Genomic DNA, 21,073 nt, shown 5'->3' on the forward strand with positions numbered 1-21,073 from the left:
AGTCACTGTTGAAAAATTAGAAAATCCAAACCAGCACAAGAAAGAAAGTTAAAAAAACACCTGTGATCCCAACACTCTGAGAAGAGCTCTGGAACTTTTTTTTTTTTTTTTTCTTTTGAGGGAGAGAGCAAATGCAAGCACAGCAGGGGAGGGGTAGAGAGAGGGGGCAGAGGATCCAAAGCTGAAGCTGGTTCTGTGCTGACAGCAGGGAGCCCAATGCGTGGCTGATACAGGGCTTGAACTCATGGACCCAGCGGTCACGACCTGAGCCAAAGTCAGACACTTAACTGACTTAACCACACAGGTGCCTGACCGCCTTGGAACTTCTAGGTGGAAGCCTTCCTGATCTTTTCTTACAAAGAGACTCCTTGTTTTGATTTTTGTAACAGTGGGATTACTTAATGTATTCTTTTTGAACACACTCTGATTGTATTTATGTTGTAGCTTGCTTTTTTTTTTTTTTTTTAAAGACGGTATTCCATTGTGGGTATATTTGTACCACGATGTATTTAACCAATACTATCTTGTCATACATTTATCTTTATCCTTGCCTTGATATTAACTATTGATTCACATTCTTAGACATTCTTGATAAGTCCCTAGAAATAGAATTTCTGGGACAAAGGGCACATGCATTTTTTTTTTTTAACGTTTATTTATTTTTGAGACAGAGAGAGACAGAGCATGAACGGGGGAGGGTCAGAGAGAGAGGGAGACACAGAATCCGAAACAGGCTCCAGGTTCTGAGCTGTCAGCACAGAGCCCTACGCGGGGCTCAGACCCACGAACCGCGAGATCATGACCCGAGCCGAAGTCGGACGCTTAACCGACCAAGCCACCCAGGCGCCCCCACATGCATTTTTAAAATTGTACCCTGAAAGTCCTACTTGTCTGGTATTAGAGTCACACTCTTATTTTTTTCATTTTTAAACGTTTATTTTATTTTTGAGAGAGAGTGAGAGAGCATGTGCTTGAGGGAGGGGTGGCCCAAGAGAGGGAGAGAAAGAATCCTAAGCAGGTTCTGTGCTCATGTGGAGCTCAGTCTCATGAACCGTGAGATCACGACCTGAGCCAAAATCATGACGCTTAACCAACTAAGCACCCAGGCGCCCTGAATTATACTCAGTATTGAATACCTTTATTCCTGATATCTGGCACTTGAGCTTGAAAGGAGCACAGAACTGAACAAATAATAAGAAATAGCAAGTACTTAATGCACCAGAATAAACCTGGAGACTGAGTCAAGTTGAACATATCAAAACCCATGGAAACCCTGGCTCCCAGATTATAATGTCTTTCTTCCTGGAATCTTACAAGCAAAGAGTCATGCAGCTTGACATAATCTTTTCAGGGGGGCACTTGCATTTTGTTTAAAAAATATGTTTTTATGCTGATGTATTTAAATATTTCCAGACATCATACCATTCTACCCCTCAAGTATTCAGTATGTGTTTCTAATTTTTTTTTTTTTTTTGTAACCAAAATAACAATGATTAGTCCTAAAAACTTTATTTCTTCTTATCATCTATCTGGTCCACGTCACATTTACCCACTCGTCCCTAAAGTACCTTTTATAGCAGATGTGGGGTACCTGCAACTGTCCACTGTCATGCATTCATATTCATTTAAAAGGCTTTTGACATACTTCACTTCTGCCTTTGGTATATGAAAACATCTATCGCCCCAATCTTTTGCCATCTTGGGTATTGCGACTATTTTTGTCAGTTTGTTCTATCCTTTATTTTAAACTTGACATTGTAACACAGGCTTATTTCTTGGTAGAAAATCTTCAGAAACATCACGTAAACAGGGGTAGGTAATGTCCATCGAGAAGGCGCGGTGTGCTCTCCGTCCTGAGGTCCCTGTGGTCGGCCCTCGACATTTTAGCCCTTCCTGCCTCCCCTGGACAAGCAGGTGGCTCTGGAGCTGATGGCTGTGGCTTTGCCTTATGAGTTCACGTGTCTCTCCCTCCTCTGCATCAGAATCCGCCTCATTGCCTGGAGATCACGCCACCATCTTCAGAAAAGCTGGTCTCGGTGATGCGGTTAAGTGACCTCTCTACAGAAGATGACGACTCGGGTCACTGTAAAATGAACCGTTATGATAAGAAGATTGACAGTCTAATGAACGCGGTCGGTTGTCTCAAGTCTGAGGTGAGGGAGGTAGGGGGTAAAATAGCTGTTGGCCTGAGGGTGTGAAGGACAGCGGGTCCTGGTGACTGCTTCCTTCAGGCTGTCTGCCCGCAGGCCTCCTGCCCTTCCCAGCAGGCTGCCCCAGGGCATTAGATGCCACTGGGGAGGTAGCCGGGGCAACCTGGGACCCCTCTCCATCAAGCGCTTAGCCCAGGCGTGGCCCCGACCCTCCTGGTGCTCTGTACGGAAGCCCTGGTTTGATCTGGCCCAACAGTAAATGAAGCCGGTGGTGTTATTGTCCCCGTTTTGGAGACGAAGTGATTGGGACGCTGGGACCTCTGTTTCCCAGTTGACACAAAAGTTTTAAAAAAAGAACAAAGCCCCAAAGAGGTGAAGGAAGTTTGTCCTCAGTTGGTGGGCCATGCCCTTAATTGGAAACGACCTGGAAGTCCCTGGCCCCCAACCGGGAGGGTGGCGGAGCTGGCGTAAAGTTCGGGTCTCGAGTGCTAAAGTGGCCTGTGTCTTTAATCCCCCACCCTGCACTTGGGGCCCGTGGGCCCTCCTGGGGAACCTGGGGCTGGCCACCTGGCAAGCCCTTTCTCCACAGCCCGCAGTGCGTGGGCCTTTTTGTGACATCTCTCCTGCGGTGTGCCAGCTGAACCACAGTCTGTATCCTGGCCCTGTCCCCAACCAGCAAGTCACTTAGGCTCTGTGTACTCGGTTTTCTCTGTCATGAGGAAACGAGATGAGTAGCGTCCGCCCAGAGAGTCTGTGTGATGATTAACTGAGGTCGCAGCCAAGTGGACCTAAGTGACCTATGTGTCTGTCAGTCGGAGGCGCCCTTCTCTGGTCCAAAGTGATGGGCCTGGCGATGTACGGAGGAGGAACCTCCCCTCAGTGGCCCCTGCCTGCGTGCCCCTGCACAGGTCAAGATGCAGAAAGGTGAGCGCCAGATGGCCAAAAGGTTCCTGGAGGAGCGGAAGGAGGAGCTGGAGGAGGTGGCCCATGAGCTGGCCGAGACGGAGCACGAGAACACGGTGCTGAGGCACAACATCGAGCGCATCAAGGAGGAGAAGGACTTCACCATGTAAGGCAGCCCTGCCCCAAAGTGTGCTCCTCCCACCAGGCGGGCCCGGGCGCTGCCCCCGGGTCACAGCATACCCAGGCTTACGGCTGTCCGGCAGTCACACGGCTAGCTACCCTATGGCGCCCGTGGTTCATGCTGTGAGGGGAGACGAGGACCCCCAGAGAGTGCAGCGGGGGCAGGGAAGCCTTTCCGGAAAAAGCAACATTTAGGGAGACGCCTGCAGAGTAGGTAGGGGAGGTGGGCAGTAGGTGCTGGGGAAGAAAGGATGCTGGATCTCGAGTGAAAGCCCCCAGGGAGGAGTTTGCAACTGAGAAATGGAAGACAGGCAGGAAGGAGGAGAGGGGGTGGGCAGAGGGCAAGGGGCGCCATGGAGGTTGGCAGGGGCCGCTCTTAGCGGTCGCTTGAAGGGGTTTCCACTGAGCGGCCGTGGAGGGGTGTTCAAAGCAGGGCGCGGTGCGGCCAGGCTTGGCTCTGGTGTGAAGAGTGGATGGGAGGCTCAGAAGCGGATCTGACGGTGGTGGCTTCGAGGCTGTGGCAATGGCCAGGGACAGAGATGATGCTAATGACCAAGAGGCAAGCAGGGCCACAGATGCCATAACGTCACCTGACGTGAAGGCGCTGCTGTGGGGCCCAGGTGGCCTCCCGGGGCCATCCCTCCCCCTCCCCCACTGTCCCCTGGCCAGGAGATGAGCCTCGCAGGGCATTGTGAGGCGAGCCCAGAGCTCCGGGTGGGCCGCGGCCTGGGAGGGCTCACAGAGCCCTATTCTCTCTGGCCCCAGGCTTCAGAAGAAACACCTCCAGCAGGAGAAGGAGTGCCTCATGTCCAAGTTGGTAGAGGCTGAAATGGATGGGGCTGCTGCTGCCAAGCAAGTCATGGCCTTGAAGGACACCATCGGGAAGCTGAAGACAGTAGGTGGCAGGCAGAGAACCACTCAGCCCTGGGACTGGGCCCAGAAAGGGGCAAGCTGCAAGCCGGGGAGGGGTCTGTACGCAGTCATCAGGCTGACTTTATGACATCTCCAGGCCAGGGGAGGGCACACTGGACTCCTCGAGCCCCACCCCCACTCTTACTTCTGGGGCCTGATCCCCGAGGATGACCTGTGGTGGCCAGGGGCTCTGAGTTGACCTCATCATGGGTCTCCTGGGATCACAGTGAGTCAAGGCCTAAGTCTGATTCCTGCAAGTGTCAGCCACAGTTTGATTCCTGCGAGTATCGGCCACCAGGTGTCGTCCTCCTCCTCCTCTTCTTCCAGGAAGCCTGCCTTAACTGCACTTGCCCATGCTGGGCGCCCCGGCCCTTGTCCCTTGTCGTTCTCAGCTCCTGCCCCATCCTTGCAGGCCCACCTCCTCTGGGAAGCCTGCCCTTGACCGCTCCGGCCCTGTACACAGCGCTGGGCTTCTCACCTGGGCTTCCTGGCACCAGCACCTCTTAAAAGGGGCCTGGCTCCTCCCTTCTCCCTGGCACCATGTAAGACTGCCTGCTGTCTTCCAGGAGAAACAAATGACCTGCACGGACATCAACACCCTGACGAGGCAGAAGGAACTTCTCCTGCAGAAGCTGAGCACGTTTGAGGAGACCAACCGCACCCTCCGAGACCTGCTGAGGGAACAGCACTGCAAAGAGGTGAGCTTGGACTCAGCCGCACCCCGTGGCACCAAGGGCCCATCTGCTCCGAGCCTCTGTTCCCCCCTGTTCCTCGTCTGGGAAATGAACGTACTATCAGTGCCTGGCCTGACCTGACGAGACGTTCACGTGAAGTGCTGGGCACCCCGGTTGACGGGTGCTGCCTTGGTTGTCAAAGCTGGACCTGGTGGCTCAGGAAGGACCTGAGGAGTCCGGGATGGGCTCGGCCCCTGGTTAAATGGAGGACGGGTAATGATTAGTACCAACGGTAGGGCTGCACTTTTCTTCAAAAATGGTCTCTGAAAGATATTCTATATTAGCAAATGATTCTGGAAAGACTGATGGCAAAAACAGCCATCTTCCTGTTTGGTTCAAATCAAAGAGACCATAGTGTCTTTTGTTTTATTTTATTTTATTTTATTTTATTTTATTTTATTTTATTTTATTTTATGTTTAGCATTGTGAACTTCTTGTTTTATTTTTTAAAAATTAGTATTTAATTCATTGTGTTTATTTTTTAAATTTTTATTTAATTTTTTTAATTTAAAAATTTTTAATGTTTATTTTATGTTTGAGAGAGAGAGAGACAGAGCATGAGCGGGGGATGGACAGAGAGGAGGGGAGACACAGAATTCAAAGCAGGCTCCAGGCTCTGAGCTGTCAGCACAGAGCCTGATGTGGGGCTTGAGCTCACTAACTGCGAGATCATGACCTGAGCTGAAGTTAGATCATGAGACCTAAGCCGATGCTTAACCGACTGAGCCACCCAGGCACCCCTGTTTATTTAGTTTCAAGGTAGGCTCCACACTCAATGGGAGGCTTGATCTCACAACCCCAAGATCAAGAGTTGTTGTTTTACTGATTGAGCCAGCCAGGTGCCCCCCAATGAGTATGTAAAATAAGGAATATAAGCCGTGTGCTCACAGACCAGGCTTCTAAACAAAATCTTGTCCGAGTCATTAAATGTCTCCTTTGATGATAAGCTTATCAGAGGGATCCTTTCTCTCCAATGTGATAGTTTTTTATCACTTACATATATATCTGAGCAACATATAGTATTGTTTTGCATGTTTTCAAACCTTACATAAATGATATTGTTCCATAGGTGTTCTTCTGAGTTGCTTTTTTCACTCAAAAAATTTAAAAAAAAAAAAATTTTTTTTTTTCAACGTTTATTTATTTTTGGGACAGAGAGAGACAGAGCATGAACGGGGGAGGGGCTGAGAGAGAGGGAGACACAGAATCGGAAACAGGCTCCAGGCTCCGAGCCATCAGCCCAGAGCCTGACGCGGGGCTCGAACTCACAGACCGCGAGATCGTGACCTGGCTGAAGTCGGACGCTTAACCGACTGCGCCACCCAGGCGCCCCTCAAAAAATATTTTTTAATGTTATTTATTTTTGAGGGGGGGGAGAGAGAGAGAGAGAGAGAGTGCATGTGCGAGAGAATGGGGGAGGGGCAGAGAGAGGGAGAGAGGGAATCCCAAGCAGGCTCTGCACTGTCAGCCCAGAGCCCGATGTGGGGCTTGAACTCACGAACCATGAGATCATGACCTGAGCCAAAATCAAGAGTTGGACGCTTAACCAACTGAGCCACCTAGGCACCCCTTCACTCAATATTTTTATAAGATTCATCCGGTTTTGTCCCTAAGATAGTTAATTTTCACTATATTCCATTTTATGACTACTCCACAACTTATCCTTTCTTCTGTTGATGGAGGTGTATTTTCAGTTGTTTGCTATTAAATAAGCACTGTTATTTGGGGCATTCGTGTATACTATCCTGGTGTATTTGAGAGTTTCTAGAATATATTTCTATCGGTTTTATTAGTTATAGCTAAATTACTCTCTTAAAATAGTTAATACCTGTTTAATGCCTGGCTCAATATGCTTGGGTGGGCAATTTTTTTAACTGCTTTTTTTTTTTTTTAATTTTGCGAGAGAGGAGACACAGAAAGAGAGAGGGGGAGGGAGGGGCAGAGGGAGGGAGAGACAGAATTCCAAGCAGGCTCTGTGCTGTCAGCGCAGAGTCTGACAGAGGGCTTGAACTCACAAACCGTGAGATCATGACCTGAGCTGAGGTCAAGAGTTGGAGGCTTAACGAACTGAACCAACCAGGTGTTCCTGGCTGGACAATTTTTAACCTCTCTGGGCCTCAGTTTTCCCACCTGCGAAATGGGAATAGCGTCTTCCACGTGGTATCACGTGAGGACATGGATGGGGGATTGGCATACTGCCTGGCACATGATAGCTGTTTGGTGTGGTAGGGGCTGCTGCTGTTTGTCCTGGGACTGGGGCCTCCAGACAAACCTCTTCCTACTCAATTTGTCTCCTTTTTGACCCCTTAGCTTCTACTGTCCTAGAATCCCAGAATCTCCCGTTGGAGATGAAGGGTTAGCTAATCTGGACTCCCACCCACAGCGGCTACTCTCTGTTGAGTCTGGGCTCTCCTCTCCCCCTGCCCCCATGGCTCTTGGGACAGTACCCCCCATCTCTGTGCTTCCTCGGGATGCTCAGTGGATGAGAGTTTGCTCTGGCTGTGGGGTCGGTTGGCTTAGGGCCCACCGCTGCCATTTCCAGCTGTGTGATGTCGTGCAGCTCACCTCACTTCTCCCAGCCTCGATCTCCTCCTCTCTAAAATGGGGGTGGTCATAGTCCATGGCTCCTTAGAATGGGGGATTTGGTGAGAGTTGTGTGTTCGTTTGTGTAGTGTCCCCCTGGAGGCTCGGAGGACACGGCGTAAAGGACAGTGAGAGGAGCTACAGGCCTTAACTTTCATCCCGTGTTCTTTGCCTCTTCCTGTTGCTGGAGAAACCATGATGCTGGCCTCTCTCCACTCCCAGCCCTGCCATGGCTTGTGAAGGGGACCTGTGAGCCTGAGAGGAAAAGGGAAGGCGAGCCGGGCCCCCTTCTACGGAACAGTAGAGATGGTTCTCAGACACGGCCTGTTTGGGAGAGATGGGCAAGGGTGTGAGCAGGCAGTCGGGGAAGAAGAGGGAGCTCAGTGGCTGATAAACTTGAGTGATGGGGGAAATGCAAGCTAAAGCAGCAGGAGTCTGCTGGAAAGACTGGCCGCCACCCAGGGCCCTCCTCCTGCCCGTGGCTATGCAAATCCGTGCAGGCATTTTGTAGGTCATTTCAGCTGCCGCAGATCACAGACCTTCTGGCCCAGGCATGCCGCCTCTCTCCACCCTGGAGAGAGACACTTGGTACACGTCTGGCCCAGCACAGTACATTGCTACAGTGTTTGCATTTATGCAACCTGGGAACAGCTTCCTTGCCCAGAGGCTGTGCAAGGGGAGAGGTTAAAAATGCAGTGGCCTGTTGGAGAAAGAAGGCCGATTAGTGGCTGCAGGGGCCTAGGGGAGGAGGGAAAGGAGAGTGTTTTAACGGGTCTTTCGGTTGGGATGATGGAAATGTTCTGGAACTGGAGAGTTGTGGTGGTTGCACAATATTTGGATATACTATATATGCCACTGGATTTTACACTTAACCAAATGTAAAATGGCATGGTTTATGTTAGCGATATGTTACCACAATTTAAAAAATTAATAATGGAGAGTGCCAAAAAACATTGAATTGTGCATTTTATTTATTTATTTATTTAAAAATGTTTATTTATTTACTTTTGCGAGAAAAGAGAGAGAGCTCAAGCAGGAGAGGGACAGAGGGAGAGGGAAACACAGAATCTGAAGCAGGCCCCAGGCTTTGAGCTATCAGCACAGAGCCTGATGCGGGGCTCGAACCCACAAATCACGAGATCGTGACCTGAGTTGGAAGCTTAACCGATTGAGCCCCTAAATTGTGCCCCTAAATTGTGCTTTTTAAATTTTTTTTCAACGTTTTTTATTTTTTTTGGGACAGAGAGAGACAGAGCATGAACGGGGGAGGGGCAGAGAGAGAGGGAGACACAGAATCCGAAACAGGCTCCAGGCTCCGAGCCATCAGCCCAGAGCCTGACGCGGGGCTCGAACTCACGGACCGCGAGATCGTGACCTGGCTGAAGTCGGACGCTTAACCGACTGCGCCACCCAGGCGCCCCTAAATTGTGCTTTTTAAATGGGTATGGTTTCTGAATTTTCAGCTCAATAAAGCTTTTGTTTTTTTTTTTTTTTTTCAAGATTTTAAAATTTTTAAATAATCTCTACACCCAACATGGGGCTCAGACTCACAATCCCGAGATTGAGTTGCACACCCCACCCACTGAGCCAGCCAGGCATCCCTCAAGCTCTTTATAAAAAACCAAGTTGTAGCATAAAAATACAATATGCTATCATTTGGGTCAAATCACTCATAAATCCCTTCGCATCCCAACCCCCCAAAAGATAACATTTCTCTAGGTGTAGCTATATATAAATGCGTAGAGAAAGGATAGGCAGGACACTCATCAAACTAGTAACAATGGGGTGGGGTTTGGAGGTGGATGAGGGTGATTATTTTATAATGAGGTTGCAATCTATTTATGATTCCTATAATTGGAAAATGTAAGTTTTGGAAAAGGGAAAGAATCCATAGGATGTAGACATCTGGGTTCATTGCTTAACGACCTGTGTGCCTTCCCTTGAAGGATTCCGAAAGGCTAATGGAGCAACAAGGAGCACTACTCAAAAGGCTGGCGGAGGCGGACTCAGAGAAAGCGGTAACACAGCGCCCCCTGGCGGATCTAGTGGGTTTTAGGCGACAGTGAGCAGAGGGGCTGGAGGGACACGGAGCCTCGCTCTGACATTTCTTTGGGTCTTAGTTTCCTGATCTGTAAAATGGGCTGATGTCCCCTGCCTTGCCTGCTCCACTGGGCTTGTCTAGTTGATCACTTGTAAGCTTGAAACCACCAAGCTGAACACCCAACCTGAGGGATGCTGCTCGTGCTGATGGAGTTACTAACCATCAGCCTGTTACTTGAATTTCCTTATTTGCATTATGGATTGTAGACTTTTTGGTTCAACAATTCCAGTTCTGGGAATCTCTCCCAAGGAAGCACGCTCCAAAGGCTGGTCCATGGAACCCTAAGTTCCTCGACGATGTTAATGGGTGCCAGAAACAAAAGCAGGGAGTGATCTGTGGTCACATAAATCGGGAAACTGCACAAAAAATTCACCATGTTAACTCCCAAGACCTTTTGGAGTATTTGAGGTATTAATGCCCACACGAGTCTCCCAAGGGAGAAGGAAGATGAAAGCCACCTTTCCCAGGGTTGGGCGCTCGGCCCCCGAGGCCTCTCCAAAGGTGACAGTCGGGGATTCAGCATGAGGGGATAACGCCTAAATCTGCATCTCCAGCTTGAGAGCCCAGGAACCAAATTATGATACATCAGTAAATTGAAACTTTAACTTGCTGTTTCAAAAGGTGTAGAAGATTTAATCACATTATGGTAAATGTTGTAGGAACATTTTTGCATAAGACTTCTTAATGTGTTTTTTTTTAACAATTTTTTTTTTAATGTTTACTATTTTTGAGAGACGGAGAGACAGAGCATGAGCAGGGGAGGGGCAGAGAGAGAGAGAGGGAGACGCAGAATCAGAAGCAGGCTCCAGGCTCTGAGCTGTCAGCACAGAGCCCGACGCGGGGCTTGAACTCACAAATCGTGAGATCATGACCTGAGCTGAGGTCTGATGCGCAACTGAGCCAGTCAGACGCCCCAAGACTTCTTAATGTGTTTTAACAGTGGTTCTCTTTGCCTGGGGGATTATGGGGATTCTAATTTAGCATTTTGTTTTGTTTTTCATTGTTTCCCATGACTAATATTATTTAATTTAATTTAATTTAATTAATTAAATTTTTTTGAGAGAGAGAGCGTGAGCAGGGGAGGAGCCAAGGGAAAGGGAGAGAAAGAATGCCTGGCATGGAGCCTGATACGGGGCTTGAACTCACGACCTGTGAGATCATGATCTGAGCCGAAATCAAGAGTCAGACGCTTAACCAACTGAGCCACCCAGGCGCCCCTAACATTACTTTATCTTAAATTGCAAGATCAATACGTATTTGTTGTCTTGAACGTTCAATACAGTTATTGGATGCTTCCTGCCAGGGTCTCTGGGACATGGGCAGTCACAGTCGGGATCTTGGGCCTTGTTGCCCAGGCACTCACAGGAGTGGCTGTCCCCCCTGGGCCTGACTCCCTTGCTCTTCCCAGGGAGCTCATGACAGTGTGTGTTCTCTCCAGCGCCTGCTATTACTACTGCAAGACAAGGACAAGGAAGTAGAAGAACTTCTCCAGGAAATACAATGTGAGAAGGTACCATCCCTGACAGTTGCTCCTCCTTATGAGCCAGTAGAGTTTCGTGGGGAGAATGCACTCTGGAATTGGAAATCTGGGTTCAAATGCTGGCTCTGCCACTTTCTCGCTCTCTCCAAAGGCTCAAGCAAAGACAGCGTCCGAGCTTTCTAAATCCATGGAGTCTATGCGGGGGCATTTGCAGGCCCAGCTCCGGTGCAAAGAGGCAGAGAACAGTCGCCTGTGCATGCAGATCAAGGTACCTGCTGGCCCCACGGGTGGGAAAGGAGGGGCCGGGACATGGCAGTCCCAGGGCGGTGAGCCACACTCAGTAAGGCTTTGCCTCAATGGTTTATGGGGCACTTGCTGCCAAGGCACTTCTGCCTCAGAGAGACTCTGGGACAGTGGCAAGAGCAGTGGACCCCGGGAGGCCTTGGGTGCCCTTCCCAGGAGTGACCGGGTTTGGTGCCATGACCCTGAGCCAGTCACTTAATCCCTTAGGTCCTTGGGTCTTTTAACTACCCCTGGGGAAGGCACGGTCTCAGTTGCTGCTTGCCTGTGTGAGCTAGGGACCCTCTGAGATCATAGCTCTGCTGAGTGAGTGAGAGATCCTTCTGACCACAGCACTGGGAGCTGAAGGAAGAGTTCTGTCCTAACATTAAGACCCGATGGGTTCAGTGACCCAGAGAGGTGCCACGGAGAGCTGGGAATGGCCCTCATCCCTGGCCTGCATTTAGAGAGCCCTAAGGCCCCACGCAGTTGGTGACCCATTTTCTTTTTCCCTGTCCCCCATCCCCTCTCTTCGCTGGTCCCCTTTCCTCGTCTCTGCCCTCCGTCTCTGCCTTTCTTGTCTCTTCCTGCCCCCTGCCCACTCCCCCGACCCTTCCTGGCCCTTCCTTCCCAGAACCTGGAGCGCAGTGGGAACCAGCACAAGGCAGAAGTGGAGGCCATCATGGAGCAACTGAAGGAATTAAAGCAAAAGGGAGACCGGGACAAAGAAACCTTAAAGAAGGCCATCCGAGCCCAGAAGGAACGAGCTGAGAAGAGTGAGGAATATGCTGAGCAGCTGCATGTGCAACTTGCTGACAAGGTGGCAGGCCTTCCCGGAGGGCGGCCGGGGTGGCGGCAGGCGGTGGGGGTGCGGAGGGATGGTGATAGTGGAAGGGTGAATGAGCCGGTGGGCGGGGGGGCGGGGGGCAGTGGGTGAGTAAATGGGTAAAAGGATGAAAGCGGGGTGGCTGGCTGGCTGGCTGGAGACGAGAGATTAGAGGGGGTTTAGCCTATGTCAGTTTTGTGGGTGGGAATGACGGTTGAGGAAGGATTTGCGAGTAGGGCGCATGTGACGGCTAGAAATCGAGAAGCTGCCGCTGGGCTCACGTAATCACCCTGGGTGCTCTCTGCAAAGGGACTGCAGGGGTGAAGAGTCGTCCAGGGTGAGCCCAGCCCCCAGCTGCCTCGGCTTCAGCGCTGACCCCTGGCTGACGGGCCCTGTTGTCCCATGTTGCCAGGATCTTTATGTCGCTGAGGCTTTATCCACTCTGGAATCATGGAGGAGCCGCTACAATCAAGTTGTGAAAGACAAGGGAGACCTGGAGCTGGAAATTATCGTCCTGAATGAGTACGTGAGTTTAGGCGACGGTGCATGGGCTGATGAGGGAAGCAGGCAGACGGGTGGAAGGAGCCTGGCAGCCTGAGGGGGGCCCCAGCGCCCTCGCGGCTGCCTTGTAGTGTCGTCAGTCAGGGGCCGCACTGGGCTGAGGTGTGGCGGCCCAGGCGGGGGCCGTGGAGGGGCCAGAACTCTCTGCTCACACAGGGCTAAGTCTGTTGCCGGTCCCCGGGCTGAGCTGGGTCCCGGTGTGCACAGCGTGGGAACTGGGCGTGCACACTGGTGTCCTCATTCTTGTGTCGGGGGGGGGGGGGGGGGGGGGGGGGGTGGATCATGTTTTCTCTCTGTGGCTTGCCCAGTAAGGGCGGCTGTGTTCCCCGCCCCCCAGAGGGCCGGAATCATGTCGTCTCTCTGTCGTCTGCCCAGTAACGGCAGCTGTGTTGCCCAGCCCTCAGAAGGTCAGAGTAGGAGGCCAAAATGGCCTAAAGTTGCCGGGGAGTGAACTCACACTTTTCTCGCCACTAGGCACCAGTGACCATTCAAACGTCCTCAGTGTCACCTATATTCATGTGTTCGTTCGTTTGAAAGATATTTATTGAGCATCTACTCATTATCTACAGATAGTGAAGGTAGAAGGACACGTGATACAGATGAGAGGCATTGGGGAAGAGATGCCCTGAGAAAGGGAAGTCTGAACTGGGTGTTTTGGATTTTTTTAATGTTTTTATTTATTTTTGAGAGAGAGAGAGAGAGAGAGAGAGGGAGAAAGAGAGAGGGAGGGAGGATGGGAGGGGCAGAGAAAGAGGGAGACCCAGAATCCAGAGCAGAATCCAAGCTGTCAGTACAGAGCTTGGTGTGGGGCTTGAACTCACAAACTGTGAGATCATGACCTGAGCTGAAGTTGGACACAACCAACCGAGCCACCCGGGCATCCCGGAACTGGGTTTTTAAGGCTGAGGAGGAGATTGCCGGGTAAAACAACGGGATATGTTTGCTTGGGCCTAGTCTGTGCTTAGCAAATATTTGCCGAATGAACTGTAATTGATCATTACTGAGAGCACATACCGTGTAAAGGTTCTGTATTGGGTCTGTGAGCCCGAATGCTCCTGCGAGGCCACAGTCCTCCGTTACTGGATTATAGCCCTGATGAGTGATGGAGGGAAAGGGGGAGAGAGCGAGGGCAGGGGCAGTTGGCTTCTCTCCCATCGTGCCGTATACATTCACTGCAGTCCCTACCCGTGCTAGGCGAGTGTTCACACCTGTGAACAAGGAAGTGTAATGTCTGGGGGTGTCCCTGACCACCCAGGCTCGGAGTTCTGTCCTGACTTTAAGACCTGCTGGACTGAGATCCAGGGGGTGCCACGGAGAGCTGGGAAGCGACCCCGTCTCTGGTTCTTGTCTTTAGGGAGTGTCTTGGCCTCATGGGAGGATCAGGACACAGAAGGCTTTTGGAGGGGGTGGAATGGGAGACCAATCTGAAGGCTGTCAGAAGAGGTGGGGTACGTGGGAACGCCACAGTGGCAGACAGGGCACAGAGATGGGACTGGCTGGGGAGGAACCCTTGGGCCCACGCCACACAAAGACCCGGCTCCTCAGAACCCATGCAATTGCTTCTCTTTGTCTGCTTTCACTCTGCGACCTCCCAGCCGGGTGACAGATCTTGTAAACCAACAACAAACATTGGAGGAGAAGATGCGGGAAGACCGGGACAGCCTGGTGGAGAGACTACACCGGCAGACTGCTGAGTATTCCGCGTTCAAGCTAGAGAACGAGAGGCTGAAGGTCTGTCGTGAGAGCAGGCTGGCACCATGGGTGGAGGACAGTGGCGCTGCTGGTGGGGTACTCTCGGTGGGGCCCCAAGGATGACCCGGGGTTCTTCAGGGGGCCTGGAGGCAGGAGCCTGATTAGGAGGGCGTGCGCCGGAGTCGGGCCTGGATTCAAGTCCTGACCGCCTCTTGCTAGTACAGGCCCCGGGTTAGACGGTTCATCCTTTGTCCCCGAGGTTTCCTTAGCAGGAGGAAAGGGTGCCTGGTGAGAATGTGGCAATGCATGTGAGACACTTAACACGCACACTCAGCCATCGGAGGAGGACACTGACACCTGGGGGGCTGCTGGCCCCTTCATGTGTATCCACTCTCCCTTTAACCTCCTGATAATAGGGTGGTCGTCTCTGCTTTATAGAATAAAGAAGCAGGCTTCGAGAGGGGTCAGGTTTGTTGCCCAGATTTTGCCCTTGGAAGTGTTGGAGTTTGGATTTGAAGCCGATTCTCGTTCTGGAGTTTCGGCTTTTAACCACTTGCTATACACCCAGCACAGCAGGGACGAGAGGCACCTGAACCAAGGTTCATATTTCAGAGCCAGGTTGGATCCTATTAATTGATCTGGACAATGACATGTGGGCTTGTTTATTTATTTTTTAAAATATTTTGGTTTTTTTTTTTTTTTTCAACATTTATTTATTTTTGGGACAGAGAGAGACAGAGCATGAACAGGGGAGGGGCAGAGAGAGAGGGAGACACAGAATCGGAAACAGGCTCCAGTGTCCGAGCCATCAGCCCAGAGCCTGACGCGGGGCTCGAACTCACGGACCGCGAGATCGTGACCTGGCTGAAGTCGGACGCTTAACCGACTGCGCCACCCAGGTGCCCCTAAAATATTTTGTTTTTATGTAATTTCTTTTTTAAAAGAATTTTTTTTAAGTGTATTTGTTTAGAGACAGAGTGAGTGGGGAAGGGTCAGAGAGAGAGGAAAAAGAGAGAGAATCCCAAGCAGGCTCTGCGCCATCAGCACAGAGCCTGATGTGGGGCTCGAACTCACGAAACCTGAGCTCATAACCTGAGCCAAAACCGAGAGTGGCATGCTTAACTGACTGAGTCACCCAGGCACCCCGTATTTTTATGTAATTTCTACACCCAACTTGGGGCTTGAACTCACAAACCTGAGATCGAGAGTCACATACCTAACCAACTGAGCCAGCCAGGCACCCCTAGATTAATTTTTTTTTTTTTTTTTTTACTGGTTTATTTGTTCAGATTGATTTTAAAAGAAGTATGACGTATGGCAAGGTACACACATTCTAGAATTTTCATGAAGTGAACACATTTTTGTCCATCAGTCACCTTGACCCAAACCTTATTAGCACCCCTGTGACCTCACCTGCTTATAAGCCCCCCTGTGAAGGTGACCATTATCCTTACTTCAGTCACCACAGGTTAGCTAGCCTGGTTTTGAATTTTGTGCCTGGCTTTCATACAGCATTATGGTTGCGAGCAATCTGTGCCGTGTGACGGGTCTCATTCTTAATGCTGTCCGGTCTGCTGTTGCACGACCACACCACAGTAGATCTATCCATTCTACTGTCAGTGGATATCTTCGTGTACCTTTGGGTGCACCTGTTTGGTGTTTTTTTTTTTTTTGTATTTTTTTTTTTAACGTTTATTCATGTTTTGAGCGAGACAGAGCCAACGAGCAGGGGAGAGGCAGAGAGAGCCCGATATCAGGCACAGAGCCTGATACGGGGCTCAAACCACGAACGGCGAGATGGTGACATGAGCTGAAGTCGGATGCTTAACCGACTGAGCCGCCCAGAATTTGCAAATTAAATTCTACCTTGAGGTAGAGTTGCCGGGTCATCAGATAGCGAGCATAAATTCGGCTTTGGTAGAAGTCACCACAGAATAAGACAGTTGTACAAATTCACCTTCCCGTCAGGGATGTGTGAAAGGCAAGAGTTGCTCCGTGACTCCTTGGGGACACTTGGTACCGTCAGCCAGCCTTTCCCACTGGAGCCACTCGCGGGGGAGGGGCGGTTGCTGGGGAAGTGAAAGTCAGCCCCCACGCCTAGCAAGTGGTTAGGGGGTTGGTTACAGTATGTGTGTCTGTGAAGCGTAACACAGTGCGGCCATTCAAAATAATGTTTTTAGGAGCCTGTTGTCTTAGATGATGATTACAAAGTTCACAGTGGAAGTTTACCACGGTGCACAAATGTGACGCGGAAGTCTTGTTCTTCCTTAACTGTACATAGGTATTTTTCCAGTTGTTTTCCCCCAATACTAACATAGACATTCAAACACATACGTACCCATTATTCTGCAGCCTGCTTTTCTCACTCAACCATACTTCGCGGATATCTTTTTAGGTCAGGTTTGGGTTTTGTTTTGTTTGGTTTTGTTTTGTTTTTTAGCTTTATCTCTTTCAGTGACTGCATATTGTTTTACTGTATTGAGATACAATGATTTCTTTTGTTCCATCTACTGAGGTGAACGTTTAGGCTGTAGGAGGACATTTGTTGACTTGAGAAGTAGGTATAACATCGTTGTTACTTGCAAAAGCATGTTGCAAAGCAGTAAGTACAATATAATCAATCCCATTCTTGCTGAAAAAAAAAAAAAAAAGTACTCAGCTACTGACAGAAAGCCATAAATCAAGACATCCCTTGGTGCAATCATCATGCATCACAATTAGTTTTCCTTGGTCTTACCTCCATAGTCTTTAACAATTATGTATTGCTTTTGTAATAAGAACAAGAAAACACAGGGGTCGCTTTCTTGCATCTACACTTGACCCTTGAACTGCATGGGTCCACTTATATGCGGATTTTTTTTTTGGATAAATACAGTTCAGGACTATACGTGTATTTTCTCTTCCTTATGATTTCCCCAACGTTTTCTCTGCTCTAGCTCACTTTATTGTAAGAGTACAGTATCTAAGACATCTAGCATACAGAATAGGTATTAATTGCCTATGTGTTATTGGGAAGTCTTCCGGTCAACAGTAGGTTACTAGAAATAGTTAAGTTTCGGGGGAGTCAAAAGTTCTATGTGCATTTTTGATTGTGTGGGAGGTCGGTGCCCCTAGGCCCCCCATCGCTCAGTGGTCAAGTTCTTTCTTCACTTGAGTTGCCCTGGCGCACCTTGACTTCGGGTGTGGGTGTGAGGCGTCAGGGCTTCCCCCGGCTGGCCACTTGCAGTGGGAGGTGAGGGTGGGATGGCTGTCTGCTCTGGGAAGCTTCCTGCGGGTTACTCAGTAGGCACCCCTTCTAGGCTAGTTTCGCCCCGATGGAGGACAAGCTCAATCAGGCGCACATCGAGGTGCAGCAGCTGAAGGCGTCGGTTAAGAACTATGAAGGGATGATCGACAACTATAAGAGTCAGGTAGGTGATCTGCGCGAGGTCAGCCAGGAGGCCTCTCCCAGGAAGGGTCGGGTGGAAAGGTGTTTTTCACTGAAACTCGGCCCAATGCTTTGGCGGCTCCTAGGTGATGAAGACCAGACTGGAGGCTGATGAAGTGGCCGCCCAGCTAGAACGCTGTGACAAAGAGAACAAGATCCTTAAAGATGAGATGAACAAAGAGATCGAAGCGGTACTGCTCCCCTTCCTTGCTTTCTTCCGCCATCCAGTCCTGGGTCTGCCAGTCTGTCCCTCTGGGCTTCCTTGATTTCGACCAGAAAATTGAGTTTTCTCCTTGCTGGGCTGGTCCACACTACTGTGTATGTGCCTTCTCCCTGCTCTCGCTCTCTCTCTCTCTCTCTCTCTCTCTCTCTCTCTCGCTGTCTCGCTGCTGTTTTCCTCCTGGTTTTCTTCTTCAGTTTCCTTAAAATAATCTCCCCTGCTTAGAGCAAATCCAAGTGGATTCAGGTGCTAAGATCTGCCAGGTCTTGGCCATGCCTGTTTTGTTCTGCACCAACCCAAAGATGTGCCTCTCCTTCCCCTTTCCCCAAAGAACCTTATTCTTTTAGAGACAGCTTGGATCCCTAGAGACAAAGGGGTCATCTTACTATTACCTTTATCTTTTTTTTTTTTTTTAATTTTTTTTTTTTTATTTTTTTTTTTCAACGTTTATTTATTTTTGGGACAGAGAGAGACAGAGCATGAACGGGGGAGGGGCAGAGAGAGAGGGAGACACAGAATCGGAAACAGGCTCCAGGCTCTGAGCCATCAGCCCAGAGCCCGACGCGGGGCTCGAACTCATGAACCGCGAGATCGTGACCCGGCTGAAGTCGGACGCTTAACCGACTGCGCCACCCAGGCGCCCCTATTTTAATTTTTTTAAGTTTACATCCCAGTTAGTTAGCATATAGTGCAACAATGATTTCAGGAGTAGATTCCTTAGTGCCCCTTACCCGTTTAGCCCATCCCCGCTCCCACAACCCCTCCCGTAACCCTCAGTTTGTTCTCCATATTTATGAGTCTCTTCTGTTTTGTCCCCCTCCCTGTTTTTATTTTTGTTTCCCTTCCCTTATGTTCATCTGTTTTGTCTCTTAAAGTCCTCATATGAGTGAAGTCATATGATTTTTGTCTTTCTCTGACTCTCTAATTTCACTTAACATAATACCCTCCAGTTCCATCCACGTAGTTGCAAATGGCAAGATTTCATTCTTTTTGATTGCCGAGTAATACTCCATTGTCTATATGTACCACACCTTCTTTATCCATTCTTCCATCAGTGGACATTTGGGCTCTTTCCATCCTTTGGCTATTGTCGAGAGTGCTGCTATAAACATGGGGGTGCATGCGTCCCTTCGAAACAGCACACCTGTATCCCGTGGAGAAATGCCTAGTAGTGCCATTGCTGGGTCGTAGGGTAGTTTCATTTTTAATTTTTTGAGGAACCTCCATAATGTTTTCCAGAGTGGCTGCACCAGCTTGCATTCCCATTACTGTTACCTTTAGAGATGGACTGAGTAGTCCAGGCCCAGCCACTAACCTGTGTCATAGCCTTGGGCAAGTCCCTGCCCCATCTGGTCCTCAGCCTCTTTGTTAAAAAAAATTTTTTTAAACATTTATTTATTTTTGAGAGACAGAGAGACACAGAGCCTGAGCAGGGGAGGGGCAGAGAGAGAGGGAGACACAGAATGCGAAGCAGGCTCCAGGCTGTGAGCTGTCAGCACAGAGCCCGATGTGGGGCTCGAACTCAAGAATCACAAGATCATGACCTAGGCCAAAGTCAGTTGCTAAACTGACTGAGCCACTCAGGTGCCCCCAGTCTCCTTGTTAATACAGGGATGGGCTAAATCAGAGAGTTCTGACCTTCTCCTCTGAGCTGTAGCATTGGGATTGCCTTCCTAGGGGCTTTGGAGTTAGACTGGACCTTAATCCTGGCTCTATTACCAGTTTTTGTTTTTTTTTTAAATGTTTATTTATTTATTGGGGGGGGGGGCCCAGAGAGGGGGGGAGAGAGAGAATCCCAAGCAAGCTCTGTACTATCAGTGCACACTGTCAGCATGCAGCCCGATGTGGGGCTCAAACTCACAAACTGTGAGATCATGACCTGAGCGGAAATCAAGACACTTAACTAACTAAGCCACCCAGGCGCCCCTGTCTCTATCAGTTTCTAGCTGAGCAGCCTTAGGGAAATGACTTTCCTCCCTTGATCCTTAGAGTCCTTCCACTGGGACAACAGCACCAAGCTGATAGGTTGTTGTATGAATTCATTGAGTAGTTCAGAGAGCTCTCAGCAGAGTAACAAGGTCCTGGTATTTGCTACGTGATTGCCTTTGTTATTCAATGACGAAAGGAGTGGCAGGCTCAGGTGGTAAGTTAGGGCCCATTGTGTCCCTTGGAGAAGAGCCTGCCGCTGCCAGTGGCCTGTGGGGAGGGCAGGCCACATTCCTGCTGTCCCACAGGATCCTCTTCTGGGGACCGCCGGCAGCCCTGCCCTAATTCCAAAGGACTCTGCTTGGTCCCACAAGCAGCGGGGGCCCTTCCCAACGGTGGGTTTTTCTCCCCACTACAGGCCCGTAGGCAGTTCCAGTCCCAGCTGGCTGACCTGCAGCAGCTGCCTGACATCCTCAAGATCACAGAGGCTAAGCTGGCAGAGTGCCAGGACCAGCTGCAGGGCTACGAGAGGAAGAACATCGACCTCACAGCCATCATATCAGACCTGCGCAGCCGGGTAAGGGACTGGCAGAAAGGGTCCCACGAACTGGCCAGAGCAGGGGCCCGCTTACCAAGATGAGCTGCACGCCCCCCCCAAGGGAGGACCACTTCCTTTTTCTTGGCTGCTGCTTTCTGAAAGGAGTGAGCGATCATCAGTGCTGTGAAATAAAAGTCTGGTGTGCCAAATGCCTTGTGTTTGCACAAAGTGATTGTAGTTATAGGAGCCGTCACTCTCCGGTGCTGCCCCGCCCCCCAGCCTGTGCTTCGAGTCCCTCTGCCCTTCATGCTCTGCTGCAGTGCTCGGCCACACCCCCAGGGGGAGACACCCAGCCTGGGGGGAGGGGGGGATGTTCTCTCTCCCAACGTTCTCTTGCTCCAGCTGCCTTTCCCGACTCTTACCAGGTCCATTGCCTGAGGTTCTGTCCAGAAAGAGGGCTCCCTTCCTCCCAGAAGCAGTCTGCCTCTGGGTTACTGGGATCCTGCCTACATACAGTCTAAGAAATTACATGCCTCTCGTTTGCAGTGGGACCTTGGGCGA

General features: G+C 50.2%; 1 protein-coding gene and 1 long non-coding RNA gene across 24 annotated transcripts in view; both read left to right on the forward strand.

Moving 5' to 3' along the window:
* Positions 1-21,073, forward strand: part of ODF2 (outer dense fiber of sperm tails 2) — a 36,651-nt gene that overhangs the window by 10,499 nt on the left and 5,079 nt on the right. For 21 of the 23 annotated variants that reach the window (XM_040482514.1, XM_040482519.1, XM_040482525.1 and 18 more), the window contains 13 exons: positions 1,983-2,153; positions 3,059-3,219; positions 3,999-4,128; positions 4,712-4,843; positions 9,409-9,480; positions 11,002-11,073; positions 11,195-11,311; positions 11,957-12,142; positions 12,561-12,670; positions 14,305-14,440; positions 17,701-17,811; positions 17,915-18,019; positions 20,393-20,551. In XM_040482514.1, the coding sequence (XP_040338448.1) occupies positions 1,983-2,153; positions 3,059-3,219; positions 3,999-4,128; positions 4,712-4,843; positions 9,409-9,480; positions 11,002-11,073; positions 11,195-11,311; positions 11,957-12,142; positions 12,561-12,670; positions 14,305-14,440; positions 17,701-17,811; positions 17,915-18,019; positions 20,393-20,551 (1,662 nt within the window). Of the gene's footprint in view, positions 1-1,982; positions 2,154-3,058; positions 3,220-3,998; positions 4,129-4,711; positions 4,844-9,408; positions 9,481-11,001; positions 11,074-11,194; positions 11,312-11,956; positions 12,143-12,560; positions 12,671-14,304; positions 14,441-17,700; positions 17,812-17,914; positions 18,020-20,392; positions 20,724-21,073 lie in introns of those variants that run through there. The other 2 variants (XM_040482528.1, XM_040482529.1) reach the window with 1 other exon arrangement.
* Positions 8,606-8,992, forward strand: LOC121035067 (uncharacterized). Its single transcript, XR_005792740.1, has 2 exons — positions 8,606-8,645; positions 8,877-8,992. It is a non-coding gene; the product is annotated as an uncharacterized LOC121035067 (long non-coding RNA).

This window comes from Herpailurus yagouaroundi, unplaced genomic scaffold (genome assembly GCF_014898765.1).
Source record: "Herpailurus yagouaroundi ecotype Mexico unplaced genomic scaffold, PumYag 160, whole genome shotgun sequence".
Lineage (NCBI taxonomy): Eukaryota > Metazoa > Chordata > Mammalia > Carnivora > Felidae > Herpailurus > Herpailurus yagouaroundi.